General features: G+C 42.1%; 1 protein-coding gene across 7 annotated transcripts in view; it reads left to right on the forward strand.

The window, feature by feature from the left end:
- The window catches only part of ripor2 (RHO family interacting cell polarization regulator 2), a 57,335-nt gene that overhangs the window by 1,927 nt on the left and 34,795 nt on the right, over positions 1-20,613 (forward strand). For 4 of the 7 annotated variants that reach the window (XM_031854368.1, XM_031854366.1, XM_031854370.1 and 1 more), the window contains exon 1: positions 4,318-4,396. The exons of 1 other annotated variant lie outside the window; for it this stretch is intronic. In XM_031854368.1, the coding sequence (XP_031710228.1) occupies positions 4,318-4,396 (79 nt within the window). 2 more of the 7 variants (XM_031854364.1, XM_031854369.1) reach the window with 2 other exon arrangements.

The raw sequence follows: 20,613 nt of genomic DNA on the forward strand, positions 1-20,613 counted from the left end.
TATATATATATATATATATATATATATATATATATATATATATATATTAGCTTTTAGTGTTAACTGTGAAACTGTTCTTCTTAAAGTATTTAAGCTAAGTTGCCATTTTCTCTATAATTCTACCAAAAGATAACTTTATTGCATGCTCTGTGTGCTTTGCTTTATGTTAAGATGTTGTGGTTCTACGAGTCTTCCAGAAAAGTTGAGAGTACAACACAGCCAATTATTTTCTCTATTTTCTAGTTTTTTTTATGGCTAATGTGGCATCTGTGCAAGAGGCTGCATACTTGCAAATTAGCTAGCACCATATAATTAGCCTGGATACTAATGAGTTGCGGCTTCCATGCTAATAACAGATATTTTAGTCCATAGTAACAGGCGGCGCACTGATGCATCAGGGCTGGAGGAGCGAGTGTGTAGGAGGCTGAAGCTGCCTATTCAGCCTCCTGGGATACTCATCATCTGGCTCGATTCAGATGCCAAAGAGCTCTTTTGTTTGACCCATTCAAACAACACCATTGTACCAAGCGAGTCTGATTGTGCTACTCTTTGCAATGCCGGAGTAACAACTGCGTGTGTGTTCTTGTCTGTTTGTATCTGCAGTGTTTTGTTTCCATTGTTAAGAATTATTATACAGACGTGTGTGTGTGTGTGTGTGTGTGTGTGTGTGTGTGTGTGTGTCTGTGGCGTTGTGTGTTTGCATCCCAGCAGCATGCGTTTGCATTTCCCGAAGCAGGGTTTTTTGTCTCTGCTGGTGACAACAATGTACCCAGTCATTGAAATGCAGCAGGGCAAATTCAGCCCAAACGTGACCCCGTTTTCTGGCACTGCTGCCTGTAAAGTAGCTCAGAGTCAGAAGCTTCTGCTGAGAGAGAGAAAAAGAAGAAAGTTGTTGAAATGTCTGTAAACGCTCGGATTTGGAACTTTTCATAACTGCATGCAACTCTGAAAGGCACATAAATCATGATACAGTCACCAGCCATCAACATGTGACGATTAAAGCGGTGAACAGATGGGAGTGGGACGGATCTGCATAAGACAGTGGGCTTTGTTTTGCATGGTTCTGTATGCCGGTGTGTTTTCTGTTTACTTGTCTGCATGACCAGTGATTCTTCATTTCCCGCATCATGTTTCTAGCATCAGAGCACTAAATCAAAAATATTCCTGCTGTCATGTGTGAACCACCATATTGGTCGGAGAACATTTACATCTTAATTCAGCGTTTACAAGTAGTTCATGTGTTTCTTCCGCATCCTCGTGGTTCTAGATTGTTTTGTCATGCAATTTATTTCACCACTTTCTGTAATTTCCTGTTGCTGTTGGGAAAGTTGCTCCTTCATTTTGTAGATTGCTTCAATAGCTTCTGCACTCTTTAAGTTGTCCCTGTCAGCAGGGTGTTTTCAAACTGCTGTGTCCCACCCAGTCCAAAAGACTTGCCGTGTGTGTGTGTGTGTGTGTGTGTGTGTGTGTGTGTGTGTGCAATTCACAGCAATATTTTTCATCTAATTGATTAAATGTCAGAAAATAATGAAGAAATCCTTTTACAATTTGAAGGTATTATCTACAAACCCAAAGATGTATATTTTTTTACTTGTCTTAAAGGATGAATTCATTTTTAGCATGAGTTAGCATGATTCCCCTTCTGTTATACCCAGATGTTCTTGCACCACTATAGGATAGAGGTGTACAATTTTCCCCTCAGAGTCTTTAAACTCAAATAACTATACCCGAATCACTATTGTCACTGGACCGTATCAGTAGCTTTTAGCAGTGGAGCTTCTCACTGTTGTCAGCTCTGCAGTGACAGTTGGCGGTACTTCCTCTTTAAAAGCGTATTAAAAGAAAGCAAAACTACAGAATAACATGCACACGGCGGTGTCTCTTTAACACACCTAACCCAAGTCTATTTCTCACATCCTCCTCCTCCTGAATGACCTCTGAAGAATTAGAAAACCTCTCATCCTATACGTTTGTAAACATCACTGTTAATCCAACAAGTTTGCACAAAGCAAGTTCTTCTTATGTATCCAAGCCCCACATCACACCTCCTGATGGATGTGATGTATCTGAATTGTCTGGACTAGCCTCAGTGAAAATGAGTTCGTCTCCAGGTTCGTTCCCTCGAGCTTTGGCCTTAAAGTGAGGCGGTGGCAGGGGAGAGGAAGTCTGAAGGAAAAGTGATAATGAATTGACTTAAGGCCTAGTTTCTATTTTGGTTGGGAATTGGTTGGTGAAAGTGAGGTGTGAGTCGGAGAAACTGCACAGTGGAGACAGATGGAGGCACGGTAAGACAGAGGAAGAAATTCTGTGTCTGGCTGCTTTTCTTTTACTTTTTTCATCTTAGAATAAACTAAAAGTCAAAAAGAGCTCAGACTGCATGCTACCACTAATTTGTGATGGAACATGAAACGCTTGAGCGGCACTGGTAAGGGGCCTTCTGGGGATGGTGCAACACTCTTAAAAAGCTGGATGAAAACTATTTCACCCTGCTGACTGGCTGGAAAGTTTGTCATTACACATGACAAAAATTTGGACTTTATTCACAAGTGGCACTCTTTGTGTGAATGAGAAGTACCAAACATGTCTCAGTGTCTGAGCTACAATGAGGTCATTAAGAAACATGCAGCATTGTCATGACAGCAATTTTAGCCAAGATAAAGGAGTGGCTCGCGTGATGGCAATGTTACTCGACCCATCACTTTGATCCAGACTGAAATATGTCTTGCATGGATTGTCATGCAAATGCATTCCTCTGGTCAAATATAGGGATCTGTCCAATACATTGGTTTATGATATGAATGTAAAACTGATGACTTTCCCATCAGCCTCAATTGTACTTTGCATATTCGCAAATGTTAGCATGCTAACACACTCAACAAAGACGGTGGAAATAGTAACATTATACCTGCTTAACGTCAGTGTGTTAGCATCGTCATTGTGAATTAGCATTTTGCTGATTACTGTGCAAATGTTGCTTTTTTTTTTGAAGAACAAATAAGACAATCGCTAAAAACCTTGCAGGTCATTTGAAAAGCTTTATCACAAATAAATAAAGAATTCCAGGTTCCTAAAAGGCTTAACTTGTTCTTCTCAATTTTTTTCCCGGTCAAGAAAAAACTTTCAATCACAACTATTCGAAATCACAACTACTATACATCACTAAATCAATATGATAAAAACACTTTGCATATCGTATCGAGATGTTTGACTGAACAGAAGACTGGCAGCTTGGGATACCTGTTAAAAAGCAAATCTATTGTGCAGCGAGAGGAATATTTGTCATTACAGCAGCTGGATAGAGGAGTCTTTGATTGTGGAAAACAGCAGCACGTGGTATCAAACAACCTGCGGAGTTGTTAAAAATGTAGGCTCATATTTATATTTGGAAAACACAGATGCTTACTGTAGCTCTGTGACTCAAATGTCACCATCAATGCCAAAGTCCCAAATGTAAAAACTGTGATTATTAGAGAGGTATAGACAAAGCCTCCCACAGTGTCTGAATCTGTCTCCATCAGAGCAGGTGTGTGTGTGTGTGTGTGTGTGTGTGTTTATCCGCTACATCCTGAGCGGCACCATGGAGACTTTCAGCAGACAGCAGACGTTATCAGCTCTGCTGAGGCCCCCTCGATGTGGGCCAAGTGGAAAAAATAGAGAGAGCAATCAGTGTGGTCCCATGATTCCTAGTGAGCTGTGAAGGAATGACATGTAGAGTCACATCTCACACGCCATGTCACGTACAAACGAAAACACACACGTTCACACCCTATTTGTGTGTCCTTGCTGGCTCAAAATACAGAATCTAATTATTCCTGTTAATCACCAGACTCTCAAACTGACTCATTGTAGAGCGGCATACTGTGCATATGGACACACACATGCACACACACCACTGACCCTCCCCTCCCCACACACACACATGCGCACACTCACTCTTACAAGTGCTCTCCAAACAGCACACTCTCACTTCAGCTTTGCACAGGATATTATGAAATCAGCCCTGTTGCTGAAACTTAGTGAAGGTCGCTAGGAGTCCTCTCTCTCACCCACACGCACACACACACACACACACACACACTTCACCTGGCACTTAAACACTCACACACACACATCCTTGTGCAGAGAGCTGAATCTGCGCTCAGTCCCAGTCCTCTGCTGCTTGAGCGAGGAGCCTGCTGGTGATCGGACTGTCGCCCGAAGCGAAGGGGCCAAGCCGGCGTTGATTCAATTTTACAGCCCAGTCACTCCTTCTGAAGCTCCGATTAGTCAGCCGAGAGAGACGAGGGGGAGACGACAAGAAGAGGAAGAGGAATAGTGATGGCTATGGCCGACATTGCGGAGGATGACCTGGATGAGGTGATGCACGATGAAGCGGAGGATGTCTTCTTCCAGGACGGTAAGGCTTGCCAAGGGTCAGTCGTAAAGTCTGAAAGCAGCTCGAGGATCGCAGTGAGGTCAGACTGGTTGGTTTGTGTCTTGTGGTTGTTATCAGGGTTAAGAAGGGGGCAAAGGTGATGGTTGAAGTGTGGCCCAGAGGGATCTCTTCAGCTGTGTATGTGGGGTAGTTTTCTGCATGGTTGAGTAGGCTCCGATATGCACTGATGCTGAAAGGTTACCACCAAAGATATATTTATTAAGTAGAAGAAAAGCTTCAGTATGCCAACCAGTAGTTATATAATTGTTAGTCAATTTAACCAATGTAACGAATCCTTGAACTTCTGAGAGCTTCATGCTGTCCGTTTTTGAAGGAGCTCTGTGCAGAGTTTATTGATTTTTCAACTTTTACCCTTTTTAGAAAGCCGAGAGCAGTCATGCCCTCTGCAGTGTGGGTGTTCTTGTATAACAGGCAGATGTTTAAAAGCAAGCATTATGCACCACAGTGGGTTTTTTTAATGTCAGAAGCAGCTGTAATCATAACCTACAGTCAGTATTATCCTAGGAGAGTGATGATGATCATTCAGAGGTAGATGGAAAATGGTAAAATGCTGTCAGGTTGAATAATAATTGACGACTGTTCAATGTTTTTGAAACAATTATATAAATAACCTCTGACCAGGATTGTGGCTAAAGCGTTATGGATAATGATGCTTCATTTATCAGCACTCAGCACTTATGTCACTCTGTGTATCATGAAGTAAATGGCTTTTTGTGTTTAAAAGAGTACCTCACCAATTGGGCATCAACTGCTCCCCCCCACACTGAAACACGCACACCGGTTGCAAAATGGCCGATTAAACTAAATTTAAGCCAATTTCTCAACACACAAATATGCTCAACGCAACTGAACTAACATTAACACTAGTATATTTAAGCTCTATACAAGCTCGAAATGCTCTGCTGCAGCTTCAATGATGACGAGTGGACAGTGAGGATATTCCCACTTATTGCATCATTTGGTGTGTAAAGTATGTTAACACCTCCAGTGACCCACTTCTGACTGAGATACACCGATGGCAATGTGACGTTCCCTTTGAACAACACAGCCGGGAGGTACTCATCCAGCTGACTCTCTGCAACCCAACCATCCAATCACAGCGCACAGATCCATGCAGAAGCTGGCCGGCAGGCATCACTGTGTTTATTCAAAGACCCAGCTGAAGGTTGCAGAATATGGATCATTTATATTTTTCTGTTCTAATTAGCTCATTGGGTTAGTGATGGAAATCATGCTGTGTTGAATATTCAAGTTTCATTCTCATTTGTGCTGAATGCAAATGTGTTACCACTGGCCTATTTCCCTTGTAAATCATTAGTTTTGTCATTAGCAGTGGGTTTGGAAATCTTTGAGGTTTTTTTACCAACAAAAATAGAATTCAGTGTTGAATGAACTCCGCTTGAAGAGTGGGATGTGTGGTTTAGCAACAGTCTTGTGTGATGTTGTTCCCAACCTGGGGGTCTGAACCGGGAAATACAGGCAGGAAATTCATAAATGTACCATTATTTTTGGCTTTTCTCTAATTGTTTAGAGTGTGTAGCCGTTAAGGATCCACACAACATGCAACTTAGACACAGCTCTGCTTGCTAATATGCTCACGATGACAATGCTAACATGTTGGTTTAGCATGTTAATCATGTTCACAGTCTTGTTTTATTTAGTGCGTTAGCATGGTATAAAGTGCAACTGGGGCTGAAAGGAATGCCATTAGTTTTCCAGGTTTTTAGTTATACCTCCAAAGTATTGGACACATTGAAATGTTGACCCGACGATGGCACTAGAAGAACAGTTAAGGGATCATTAAAGCGTTACAATTAATCCTGATTGGAACATGAATATCTGTACAAAACGTCAAGACCACCAAAGGCATTTGTTAAATGTTGTGTCCTATAGAACCACACAGGTGGCTGAAAGGTATGAGAACCACTGACATTATGTCATGTGATACAGTTTTTGAAGAAGTGGGCAACATAGAAATTGCTGTAAAATGCATGAAATAAAATAGAAGACAAGAGGCCATGAAGCGAGTAACAGACCTCAGAGTTACTGTAGTAAAGAGGGACTGTATAAGATGTCTTTGCTGTCATCTCTGCCCTCCCAGAGACAATAGGTTGTATATGTCATGATTACTCTTGCTACTCTAGCTTGTTGTTATTTTGCTGCTGCGCTGCAAACTGAATTATGGAGCATTACTTTCGGCCTGGCAGCAGAGTGTAAGAGAACAGAGCTGATACAATCACAAGCGCACTTCCTCCCTCCCTTTTCCTGCCTCTCCAGTTCAGATCTTATGAGTTAGCAGAAAGACAGTTAACTTTGGTCAGTGGGAACATTGGTCCTCATGCTAGAGCCACTCGTACGAACAGATTCAGTCTGAAGTGGCCTGTACAAGGGATTTAGGAGAACTTGCTACATTCACCAATTTTCTTGTACTTCGAATGTTCTTTTGGGTACAAAAACAATTTACGAGTGTCCAGACCTGTAGCAGGATTCATGTGCAGTGAGTCTGCTGTTATCCAAGCTTAATTTTCTCAGTAATGGATTGTATATTTCATTACCAAGAAGCAATTTTGAGTTTGAAAACCCTTTATAAATTAGACTTCATAATTATATTTAGATTATCCTGTTTGACTCTGCAATTTGAATTATATGCCCAAATTTAAAATGTATTCACATAGCCTAACGCTATCCTCATTCATTTAAATTGGCGTGATGCTTTTGTATAACACTTCAATATCAATATGAACATCTTAAACTGCAAATGGTGCTGGTCATTTGCAGTTATCTACAGTTAGGAGCGTTTGCATGAATCTGACGTGGATAGGAATACGAGAATGAGGTCCTCTGATGATTGCCCCCTCAAAATCCCCTCTGCACCAACTCCCACCTGATCTGAACAACTCCATTCAGGTCTTACAGGAACTACAGGCAGAGCCATTAAGTGGTGTTACATACACGTTAACACAAACACAACTCTGCGTTCTTCCCTTCTTATCACACTTTACCACACACATGCACAGCACACATTTGTCAGAAAGAAGAAAAAAAACCTGGCTACACAAAATGAAAAAGTGCACAGCAGCGTTATTGAGACCAAAATAAACACAATGGCCTCTTTAAATCCTCCTTCCTCCTTATGAGTTATTCAAAGGGCCTGATTTTGCTTTGCTCCTCTACTGATGTGGTTGGCAGCGGAGTGCCAAACAGTGCAAGCAAAGTACACAAGAATAGTGTGTCCCGAAGGAAAGGAAAGCCGCAGCAGTATAGGGCTTTAATGGCAGTGATAATAAAGTATGAGATCGATGGTTGGAATGGTGTTTGCTGTCTAAGGTCAGGTCAGAAAGCATGACAAAGCTGCCCTCAGTCACAAGTGAGAAGCTCCTGGAAGTGAGAAGCTCCTGGGAAGCATCCTGAATTACATTTACGCTCAAGAACCACATTGGAAATAACTCTTCATGTCACAAAAATGTCAGACTTGACTTGAAATGTGTAGTATACGTAGCGACTTGGCATTTGTATGCGTGTTTAACTGAACTAAATCCCTGTCATTTAATACAGTTGTGACTTAGTGAAGAGTTTATCTGCTGTGATGCAGGAATGTTCAGTATTGTTCCTGGTTCTTGTGCAATAGGATGCGTCTCCACCTCCTCCACTGACTACCAATTACGTGGCAAAACCACTAATTGCTGGGCTTAACAGCTATTGTTTGTTTGTTTTTTTTAAGTCTGGTTTCTGGCACAATGACATGTCAATCACCCAGACTTAATGAGAGTTTTCCATTCAGCCAATGTCTCGCCACAGATTTTGAGAAAAACGAACTCCCATGATAGTTTAGATAATCAATTAAATAAATCCTAAGGGGAGGGGGGCGTGCATGTAACCTGAGAGGGGTTAAAGCTTTGATGTAGTGTTTTCACCCGAACTCTTTAAGCCTTTGCTCAGACTTTGCCAATGGGCTTCTCTTTAATGTTCTCTTCTGAACATCACCTGAGATTTAAAGAGGGAACAAATAAAGCAGTAAAGGCATGACGCAACATGCAGGTCTGTTTTAAAGGAGGAATGTCTAAAACAGCAAATTTCTCATTTTCTCAGAAGGTTTCAGGAGCTTTTCTTGGAACAGGTGATAGGACAGCATTCCTCTGGTAATCCAAGAAAAAGAGACAATACAAAGAAAAGGTGTCTATAGGCTTAAATTGAGCCACACACATTAACCCAATAATTCACTAAGACTGGGTCGGGACCCACAGGTGAGTCGCAGGAGATTCTATTTGGGTCACCAAATAAATTAGCAGAGTTTCTTCCATAGTCTTTTATTTAACATATTTCTGCAGTACACTTTCAGACACATGAGCCTGAATGTTCGTATTGTTCTGATAATTGTGCACATAAAACGAAGTTGTGATTTTTCAAAAGTATATCTCTTCAAATAGCTGGTTTGTAATTTGTAAAAATGTTCTTTCTTGTAAATTTGGAGATACTTGTGGAGCTATTTCTAATGTACTACTCGTACCACACACTGCTTGGTATTTAAACTGCTTTTGATTGTGTATTAAAGCCAGAGGTTTGTACATTACAGCCACATAATCACATCTGTATTACGTTTTAAGGAGGCATGAGCATATTAAAACTGTATCCCAACTTCAAATATGCTCGTTGAGGAGATCTCATTACGTTATCATGCTGATGACATGAAATCAATCTCACTTCTACAGTGCAGGCTTTCTACTCTTGCCCAGAGGGTGAAACAGAGGACACACCCCCACCACACACACTCACACAAGACATTAGCATGATATACAGAGCCCATGGAGACGGCTCCAAGACTAGAAGCCAGGTCAGATTTCACAAATCCATTTTTCCCTGTGTCTTGTCTGTACTTGCCTTGTGAGGCAAACCACAGGAAACTGTATCCTCCTCCGAGCCCACATGGTGCCCACCGAGGCTCAGGATCACAGTGAGCCGAGAGGAGGGAGGAGATTTATCTGAGAGCCATCTGATCTGACAGTTTAATATTTATGTAGAGATACAAGAAAGCAATGAACAAGCTGTTACTACAGTTATGAGAGGCATCCGACCTGCATTTCTCACTGTTTTTGGTTGCATCATGAACATATTTGATAATGCTGTTTGTTAATGTAAACCAGGAAGATTTTTAAATCATATTTCACCAAAAATACACAACAAACTTCAAATAACATGCTATCCCATCAATATTGGACAAAATGACCAAATCATGCAGTTTAGGTTAGATCATCTGATCATCTTTTAACTCTAAAACACACACACACACACACACATATTTCTATTTTTTGGCAGTTAGTCAAATCACTAGTTTGAAACCAGCTGGTAGTTGCTAAGAACTTATAAGAACATTGTTTAGTGTTGGATTTACACATAGCTGGTGCAACTCAGTCCAGACTAGAATCAATACCAAAAAAAGTAGTGAAGCAGTGGCAACAATATCAACGAGGATATTAACATCCAGCATGTCGCTTAACTGTACTGTATGGGGAGGTAGAGTTATATTATGTCATTAGAATATAGAGCTATTCCCTAGTAATGAAAAATGATTTGGTAAAGTGACAGAGTGACTTGCTTGACTTTAGCGAGTTTAGTTTCGCTTTTTTGTTTGATCTTTACTCTCCTTAATACTTTTTGGATTTAGCAATACAATACTTTTCTGTCCAAGCATGTCGTTTTTCAGGTGCAAACCCTTATATTTCTGAACACGACCCTTCTTTTATCATGCGAGGACTATATTGGCTACAGTTCAAATGCCATGATCATAGCAACCTTAATGCACTCTCCAGGCAGCAGAACCTCCAGGTTTCAGTCCTGGAGGTTCACAGTCCGACAAGCAAATAATTAAATCAATGTTCATTGCTGTCTGTGAAGCATTTTGTCAAATTTTGCAAGCGATAATTTGATTTGGTGTAAGTGCATATCTGATCTGCAGAAGGACAGGGGAGGCTGCGTTAGAGCCAAAAGGGGTCACTGCTGGGGGTTGGAGAATGATCTAAAACTGACTTGATCTACTACTTACCCTTCTAGAAAACACACACGCACACACACATTAACTGACCCGCTCCGCTGCAGCCTTTGCACACACACAATCATCATCTCTCCACCCACACATACACTTCCACTGTCTGGCCATAGATGTCATCTCTGTCCAATACAACACACTGAAGAACACGACAGTACTGTAGTGTGTGCGTCAGTGGTCGCGCCGTGTTGGTAATAGCTCTGACCTGAGGGGACCTACTGTAGCTGGAATATTACCACTCCGCATCACCCTCTTCCTGCTTCTGACAGTTGGCTCCACTGACCTACTTTTGCCAAGAGACTCAAATTATTTTTATTTTCTGCAGTTTTCACTGACAGGCGAGAGAAAGAATAAAGAGGAAGGCTAAAAGAGTGGAAAACACTCTTTGCATTTTGGGACTGAGGGTGAATTTTAATGGTGCAACATTCATTAAGCCAGATGATGAAAGAGTAGAAATCTTTCTTTCTTTGTCTCAGCCATAAGTGTAACCTTGTCTCAGTTTCTTGGTCACAGATGTTTACATGTGGCTTAAATCTAAGATGGCATTTTCACTGTACTGCTAACCTTTCCTTTTGCAGTTCCCATGTGGTTACTATGACAATCTGTGCTGTGGGCAGCACTGGGCGTGCAGGGTTTACACTTAGTGGTTTGGAACCTTTCTCACAATGAGGTAATCCTGTTAAAAACATGAAATGTAACAGACCACCCATGGCTCTTCACAGAGGGGTAACCTGGTGGGAGAGGGGAGATCAAGTGTTGCTCCTTATTGGGCAGCAGGTCACAGGTGTATTGCTATTTTTTGTAAATGATAAAATGACCTAATTGATGGTTGCTTGTGTAAGACTTGTGCTCTGTGCCAGAGTAACTTTTGTTTGACACACACCTAACAGTAAGATGTTTATATAAAACAGGGTTAGACACATGCAGTGTAAGGCGCAACTTTAGTATCAATTTATTGTTGTGTTGCTGACCACTTGATGAAGTAATGTCATGATGATGAAGTCCAATAGTCAGGCTCCTTTTATCTCTGTTTTGGTCCCCACCAACTCCTGAGAATATTATCTTGCTCTTTCTTCAACTGCTAGTTACTAACTTTGTCTGTCGTGTCTGCTGTAGCAATGTATTTATCAAAGCTTTAATTGCTGCAGTCGGTTGCTGTCTGAAAACGGGGCTGATCAGAGAAGTCTGCACGCCTGAAAAACAGAAAAAGAGTTTAAGGATGCTAATAAGCTCAGTGGAGCTAATGTGGGACTGCAGAGTTGTTGGATTATTCTCTATGGGTTTTTCACTGTAAGCAACCCGTTTCCCCTCTTTTACCTACAGACATTTGATCCATTGCTGTTGTAAAAAAAAAGAAGTATTTCAGCTTCAAAATATATTAGTAGTCAGGGAGAAAAAACATTAAGAATGAAATAAATATTATTATTGCATCCTTTATTGCATGCAATTGCTTTGTGAGGTCACTGGTGAGATGATATTGTTGGCAGCCACCTGCAGTCTGGCCTATGCTCCTCGGAGCAGAAGCTCTACCTGCAACAAGCAACTTGTCATTACAGACCAAAGGAGCCGTGCCATACAGCCTGTTATTAGTTCACCACTGAAGAGACACACAGTATGTTATGCAACTTTGTACAGACGTATCAAAGCTTTGGATTTCTAATTTAAGAAGCAATGCAGTAGACACACCTGTGTATTCAGAGCTGCACTCACACATACAGTATACTGTGTGTTTCTATGTCTCTGCAGTAAACAGAAACCAAAGCTGAGTTCACAATGTCAGAGTTTAGATTCAAGTTCGGCATTTACAACTAGCGAAGTCCAACAATGAATCAACCTAAACAGGACTAGTAACCGGAGAGGAGGCAGAATTTTCCTCGGACATTCTAGTGCCACACACGCTCATTCTGACACACACACACACGCACACACAACGTCAGATGTGCCTGTACATCCCTTTGCTTTGACCTGCCTGCCCTCCGTCATGTGGCCTCTCTGACTCATTCTGGTTTAGTGGTTAGACGTTGTCAGGCAGAGACGAAGGAAATGTTTAGAGAAGCAGACAAAGAACAGCAGTAAGATAAATATTATATGTGAAGGGCATAAATGCTTAACTGAATAACACAGCGAAGAATTGGTGGTAGAGCGAGTGGGGCTGTTTTAATGCCGCGCTACATGTGGAGCAGGAGATTGATGGTGGCGACCGACATCAGATGTAACTGGTACGGAAGGAAAGGAACTTCTCTGCTCGGAGGTCAGTGGGGGTTGGTTTCATTTATACCTTCTGTGTATGAATGGGTTTATGAGTGGGCACACGTATTTGGGTACGTACTGTTTACATATGTACCCAATGATCTATAGTTGTGGTTAATATAGGGAGAGAGCATTTCGATAAAGTCTTGAGACCAAAATAAATGTATTCTAGCTTTAAAAAGTATGTTTTAAAGGGCAATGTGAATTATTTTAATCAGTGTTTTAGAGAAAAGTTTCTGTAACATTAAGAATACAGAACATCCAACACAAATTTTTGTTATATAGTTGAATATTACGATATAGATATTTGAATTGTGTGACTTTAAGAATACCTTTGGACCGTACATCTAAAGGAAAGCTGGACAATAAAAGTTGATATTAAAGTTATAATCTTGAGTTAATAATAATGCTCAGTGTTACTTTGTTGCTGACACTATACGTGAGCCGAAGGGAAATTTCTGCTTGCTGAGAAAATTCTTGAGAGGATTAGAACCGATTAGCCCGATGCTAATTTACCTGTTGCTGTGATTTTGATTGGCAACTGCTATAAATATATGGTTATGTATCTGTGTGCATGTGTGAGTGCATGCGTGAGTGTGCACGGTCTTCCCTTTGTGTGCGTGTGTGCCTGCAGGGAGTGTGTTTGTGCACCCTGGTTCTTCAGTAAATATAGCCGCTAGTCAGGGGCTGTTGATGACAGCCAAAATTACAGGCTGAGCTGTTCAGCAGCTGAGAGTCGAGGAGGAAGAGAGAGAGGTGTGTCTGGGTGTGTGAGCAAGTGTGTGTTTGTGTTTGTGTGTGTGTGTGTGTGTGTTAGTGCTAGCTGGGGGGCTTATGGAAACCACACAGAGTCCCTTGAATGTGCCCAGCATTTCATAGTAAACTGTTCACAGAAATGTAGGATGTAGGCTAAGTGTGGTTTTACATGTGTTACAGAGTAATGTTTAACATTACATATAAAGTCCCCAAAGAACATTTAACATTGGACCAATCGGAGTCCCAGTTAGAGATAAACTGGGACAGAAAAGGACTATATGAGCTCAGTTTGGTGGAGGTGTGTGACTGAATTAATTTGGCGGTGAGGTGGGAAAGCTCACTGACAGCAGAACAAGTGGAACTGCTGCATACTTATTTAGCTTTAAGGGACTACGAGGAAGGTGTAGGTTAATAGACGTTTTGGGAAACACGCTTATTTGCATTTCTTACTGAGAGTTGGATGAGAAGATCAATACCACTTTCACCTGTTTCTGGTATAAGGCTACAGCCAGCAGCCAGTTAGCTTAGCTTAGGTTAAAGACTGGAAACAGGGGGAATCAGCTAGCCTGGCTCTGTCCACCTACTAGCACCTCTACAGCGCACTAATTAACACGATAAAAAAATGATCTTGTTTGTTTAATCTATACTAAATTGAAGTGTAAATATAACATATTGTGGTTTCACGGATTGTTTGTTTGACTTGTGACTTCCTGAAGTCTTGCCATCTATATGAGGTTGCCAGGCAACCAGAGGAGACTCGAGGGAATGATTATGGCCGTCCATGAAATAGTCCACTCTCTGTCTTCTCATCTAATTCTCAGCAAGAAATCAAATAAGCGGGTTTTAAGGTACCATATTGTTAAAAAAGTGAGTATCATGTGCTCTGTAAATACTGTGAAAGTGTTTAAACGCTCAATCCATGGAGAAATACACACAGCCCGTGTTCAGAAACTGTGCCTTTAAACGAGTTATATTGTAGTTGCCGGGTCACAACTACAATATACGTAGATTTTTTTACCATTAAAGCATATAAACATGTTCTAGTAGAAACCCAAAATAAAGGTAATCTGGAAATGAGCGTAATATATCCTGTTTTAAGTCAGCTTTCTTCCTTGATCCAAACTAACAACCCTCTGAGGAAAGCTTTTTTCAGTATCCTCCTTTTGGCACTTTGTCAACAAATAAAAGTTCCCTCAAAATTGAAACCACAAAATTGAAACCACAAAGCTACTTTTCTTTCCAAATCTGTACTCGCATTAAAAAGACGGACCAGAGGTGAAAAATCAGTGAACCTTCCCTTTAATCATAGCAACGAGTCATTATGAAATGCCTTCCTTTACTAATACCAAACTGATGGATTAAAAGGGACAAGCCATTTTCTGCTTCCTTTGCTTCTTGGAAGGGGCGAGCTGAATTGGATGTGTATGGACTCAGCGGAACAGCATCTCCACTTATGGAGGGCAATTATGCTGGCAGGAGCACCTCAATACGAGTCACTCTACATAAAACCAACTTGCCCCACAGAAATGTGTTTCCCCTCGGCCCTCAAATAGCAGCACCTGTGAGTTTCGAGCTGTTTGTAGCTCCTAAAGATGGAGATGTTTGTGTTTTTCATGGTTCCCTTCCATGTAATTCAATTTGTCCGGCGAAAAGCAATTGCTGTAAACCCACTTGAGGTGAACAGATTGGAGAGGTAATTTTGAAAAAGCCCCTGTTGTTAAGCTGTGTAATCACAGATAATCACACCATCATTTTCACAACCTGTCAATACATTCACAAGGACAAATAAAACTTCTTTCGCGCACTGGCAAAACGCTGCAGAAAGAGGCAGGTCTCCCCGTACCTCTGCTAAAGTCTGCTTTAATGTCCAAGTGAACATGAAAGGTCTAAATTTAAACCCACAAGGCTGAAATGGTATCAGCTCTCTCCCTCCCGAAATGGCCCCGCTGCTGTCCAGAGTACAAGGGCAAAGAGAAATGTTTGAGACAGTTCGTAAGGTGACAGCTGGTTAAATCTGGTGCTCAGGCGTGGATTCACCCTGCAGGCTGGACTGGTGCAGAGAGAGAGAGAGAGACCAGCTAATGCCTATAGCAATACAACACAGACTGCAATGTGCTGTATGTGTGTGCAGAGCAGTATCACGTTCTTCATATTTTCGACTCAAAATATGGGGATTTGAGCAGTTTCTCTTTAATTGACAGCTGTTTTAAAAGTCCTCAAAGGCCCGCACGTTTTGTTTTAGCCTTTCACACCAATCACAGTGATTGGCACAAGCATTTCTTTATACCAATGATGAATATAACATTAAACTAAATTATAAAAACAACAACAAAAGAACGTGAAATAATGTATGTAAAGAAAATGTTTCAATTAGATACACTGCACACTGCAGACTGACAAGCTTCCAGTCTAAGATCTTAATTTTTCTTTCTTTTTTTATTTTCTTGTTTCTTATCTGTAATACCCTAATCTATATTTGCCAGTACTGCTATGTCAAAATGTAAACCAATAAAGCTCCTCTGAGTTAAAGAGACAGACAGACAGACAGACAAAGAGACACACCATACTCCAAATTTGATTCATCAATTTGACCCCCCCTCTTTCTCGGTCACACACACACGCACACGCACACGATGGGACGTTGGTGCTCGCAACAGCCTGATCCCGCCCTCCCTGTGACATTCTCCGCTTCTGATTGGCTCGCCGTTATTCAGGCGGAGCGCTGCAAACACAAACTAGAATGTGTGAAAGGGGGGTTCAGTGATTGCTCGGGACGGCGGCTGCACCGACTCCAACCGGGAAACAAACGTCGACCATCCGGGCGGCTGGTTCATTCTTGTGGGAGATTCTTTCTTTAATCTCCATCGCGAACAGCAGCGAAACGTCTGCGTTTGGAAGAAACGACGCACTTTCTCTATTTATTTACGCATGGATGGAGAGGCGCAGGTAGACGGCCAAAGACGCCACTGAGGAGCCACTCGTGAAGTTTTGCAGAGGTAAGTTGAGTCATCGCCCAGTGCAACTTCAGTGAGACTAAAAACGGTCGATAACACGGGCTTGTGTGGTGCTCATTCAGAAATCCGGTGCTTTCTCTCAGATGTGGGGGGAACGCTTGTTCCCCGCGGCAGCAGGTTAGTGGATCACAGCGAGGCACGAGCTGAGTTCACCAGAGATGCACCTCATTGGAGGTTAATCGTCGAGTTTTCTTGACATAAATATCTGGATAGTGCAAAGAATTAGACTGTAGTATTACAACTAGTAAGTCACTTTACTGTAATACAGCCGGGAAAAGACACTAATGCGATATTTTGATATCCAAAATCTAAGACAATAACTTGTCTCATATCCCGATATGATATCGATATTTTGCCCAGCCCCAGTTGATATTGTTTAATGTTCCGTGTTTATTGCATCTAATTAAATAAATCAAACTCAAATGGTAAGCATTTCCAGTCCTCTAAATAGGCTATGTGTTGTTTTTTCGCGTTATCTTTATGTCACTTCTTTTGACAGATGATGTGTTTAAAGAGCAGTGTCAGGCCCTGAACTTGCTTGTGTTTTCATGGAGACACGAGAAACAAGTTTAAATTGGGGGGGGGGGGGAATGTTATAAAGCTTGTTCATGTATGTAGCTGTGCATGTGGTTGTGTACTTGTGACACACACACACACACACACACACACACACTTGTGATGCACATGAGAGAATTAGGTCAGTGATTTAAAAAAAAATGCCCTTCCAGGTTTGTTGAGGATGGACGTCAAAGGGTTTCAGTCTTTAGTCATGCATTGTACACTGATACCACCTACAGTGGATCTGCCTGCTGAACCAGAGCAGCAGTACTGAAGCAAGTGAGCAGCCTTGACTGTTCTGTCAGGAGATATATCCAGTTGTTAGAAGATTTCTACCTTCCATCTGCAAATAACTCTCTTTTTTCCTGTGCTTTCTGGGCTGTAAAAACACCCGACCTACCGAGGGACAAGTGTGAATTCCTTGATATTTTAAAATCCCCTCCTTTTTTAAAAGTGTGCCAACTGAGCTGTTATCTTTCCAGCTGCATGTCCTCCAAGTTGATCAAAAGCAATAATCTTTTCAAGCAAGTCCACGATTCTCAGCCAGTTCCAATACACTTGGAAATAAAAACAAAACAACAAGAAAATCTTCCTCCCAAATAAGCATGCAGCCTGCAGCGAGGCTTTCCCCCCGGCTGCTCATGCTGTTTCTGAGAAAAAAGGCATTTCTTTTTTTTTTTTTTTCAGGGCTAAATGCTCTTTCAGAGCAGCGCCAGGCTGACTTTGATATGGTTAAGTGGAAGTGCTTTGCTTCCCTGCCAGCCCGTTTGGGCCATGGCTAAGCTGTTTGAAAGGGGCTGGAGACGAAGGGGGTAGCATGCTTGTGCCAAGCCGAGACGGGCTGCAGGGATGCAAGAGCAGCGTCTGTTCCCAGACTCCGCTCACCTTCCCTCTACTTTACCCCGGCCGGCTTTGCATTCCCCGCATCTGCTCCCTCAGTCTCAGCCCTCTTTCTTCTCCCTCTTTCTTTTCACTCTCTCTCTCTCTCTCTCCGTCTTTCACTTTCTCTGTCTCCACTCATGCAGGGACAAGCACTCACTCGCACACACACACGTACAAATACACACGCGCATGCACTCATTTCCTCCGCTTTCGCTCCAAAGTCTCATTAAAGGAATTATGACTGTGTGGTTTGGAACAAATGCAGAAGCTCGGTCGTTTTGTTGGTTGTTTTCCACCAAACTGCTAAAACGCAACACTGCAAATGTTGATGTGAATTGAATGTGATTCTTTGAAGAAAGTCATCTAAGTTCGATTTAGTTCAACGTTTCAACTGTGGAGCACCTGATCCACCGACTGAAACAAAAACATCATACAGCAGGTCGCTGCAGAAGGATGATAAATCGTAATGACTCGGGTGATCCTCTGACATTTCCTGTAGCGCCATCGCTCCAGAGTTACCTCATTGGCCGTCTCACACAGCTAATTCAATAGAAGCAGATTATGAAGGCTGTGTAAACGGTACACCAAAAGAAGGAGAAAAAATATGACTGGGAGGTGCATTGTGCTGGCAGCCATGATGAAGACTTTAGTGCTTTAAAGTCTATTGACGTCTCACACACGGAGCACTTGACCTTTTCCTTTATGCAAGAACACCCACTTACACTTTTGGGAATATTGTGTGTGTGTGTGTGTGCAGCATGCACATACATATGTCTTTCCATCTGTGATTATGTGTGTGGTTTTGGGGGGGAAACGTAGGCCTTACATTCTTACAGGAGGAGTGCCTCCCTTAAGTTTTCACAGCTGATAGTCATTTCATAAGGCGTGTAGGCTGCTGAATGTTTGTTAAATATTTCACTGGGATGCACTGTGAGAGTTAAATGATAGAAAAACGGCTTAAATAATGAAGTCAAGTCTCCTGCTGAGTTTCCACGATCCAGAGATCCAAATTTAACTCGACCCCTAGTCTGCGCCTGAGAAGCTGCTTTGGTGTAACTGGCAAGAAGTTGATTTTGTTCAAGTTCTCTGATGAAACTTTAACGTTGCCTTTGGGGAAATTGGTTCATTCTGTTCACAGATATACAAGACAGTTGTTTTGATACAACTGTCACAGTGCATACAAACCGGTATTATTTTAGAAACGGATACTTCTCAACACTTCTCCCCCCCCCCCCCTTGTTTGGAGCAAGTCTGTTTGGGCAAAGTGATTCATCACATGCAGAGTTAACTGACAAACCTCCATTTAGATTGTGGTTTAGTGACACCAGGGTCTGATAAAGAGGCTGTTGCATCTGCTCCGAGTCAGAGGTTATCTGGTCTCAAGATGGTGGTCTGGCCTTGCTCGCCTGTCCCGACATGTTCTACTCTACGGTCACGGCCTCCTCAGTGGGGGTGGGAGGTTATTTTATGTGCGTTGGGAATTTCTGGTGTCAAGTAAGGTGGGTTGTGGTTGTTACACTGCTGTCAAGTGGTATGTGGAGGGAGGGGCAGAGGCAGGGAGTGGAGGGTTGACTGGGAGAGTGGAGACGACTAGCTGGGTGGAATGAGGAGTGGAGGTGGGAGGCGAGACAGGAACGGAGAAAGAAGATGATGAATCCCTTTGTTTGTACAGACATTCATGATCCCTGGAGAAAGAATCTTTATGTTGGTGAACCCCTTGACTGTTCATCCAGCGCCAAAACCTGCAAAACTAATGACATTCCCATCAGCCTCAGTTGTAGTTTGTACTAATTAGCTAATGTTAGCATGCTGACACTGAAGTCAAACTAAGATTTAACTAAAAACACCAAAGATTGTAAACATTTTACCTGCTTAACCTCAACATGTTTGCCATGTTGCCATTCCGACCGTAGCATTCCACCTCCGTAGCCTAAAGGCTCACAGAGCTGCTCGTGCGGCTTTAGACTCTTATCTTACTTTTAAAGTGTGAGATAAGATGAAAGAAAACAACAGTCAATCTTGCGTCTGCTCAGCTGTCCTCACAGGCCGTTCTCTTCTTCTACAACCAGTACTCTCAGCTGTGTATCAGTGAGCATGGTCCTATAGTTACTGAGGTCAGTGCTGCTCAGCCACAAGCTGTGAATGAGGAAAGAGAACGTAAAGCCCACTGAGAGTTAGTATATGTACATTGTATGAAAGTCAGTGTATCCTGCAACACTCGCATACACATAAATGCATGTTTGTGTCAGTGTGTGCTCGTGTATTTGTATGAAAAATGATAACGGAACAATTATGTGCTGCTAATGGACTAATGGACCCAGCTCTGTCTGTGAGAGTGTTGGGTGCATCCATCAATGTGAATGGTTGCTGATCCACTCTTGGGTTTTCCATCTTTTAGTACTTTATTATCTCCGTCACTTTCCCTCCCTCCCTTCCTAAACCCTCCTCTGTTTCTTACAGTCCCTTCCCATCTGTCCACCCCTCCCTTTTACTCTCCTTCTGGATACAGACGGAGAATTTATGGTTTGAACCGTCCTCACCCCCCTCCTCCGTTGTCTATGAGCAGATCAGCACAGGTGTGTGTGTGTGTGTGTGTGTGTGTGTGTGTGTGTGTGTGTGGGTGTGGAGGTGTTCCCCATTAATTCCCTCGACAACTGTGCTACCATGCTATGAGG

This window comes from Anarrhichthys ocellatus, unplaced genomic scaffold (assembly GCF_004355925.1).
Source record: "Anarrhichthys ocellatus isolate YVR2014 unplaced genomic scaffold, GSC_Weel_1.0 scaffold14, whole genome shotgun sequence".
Lineage (NCBI taxonomy): Eukaryota > Metazoa > Chordata > Actinopteri > Perciformes > Anarhichadidae > Anarrhichthys > Anarrhichthys ocellatus.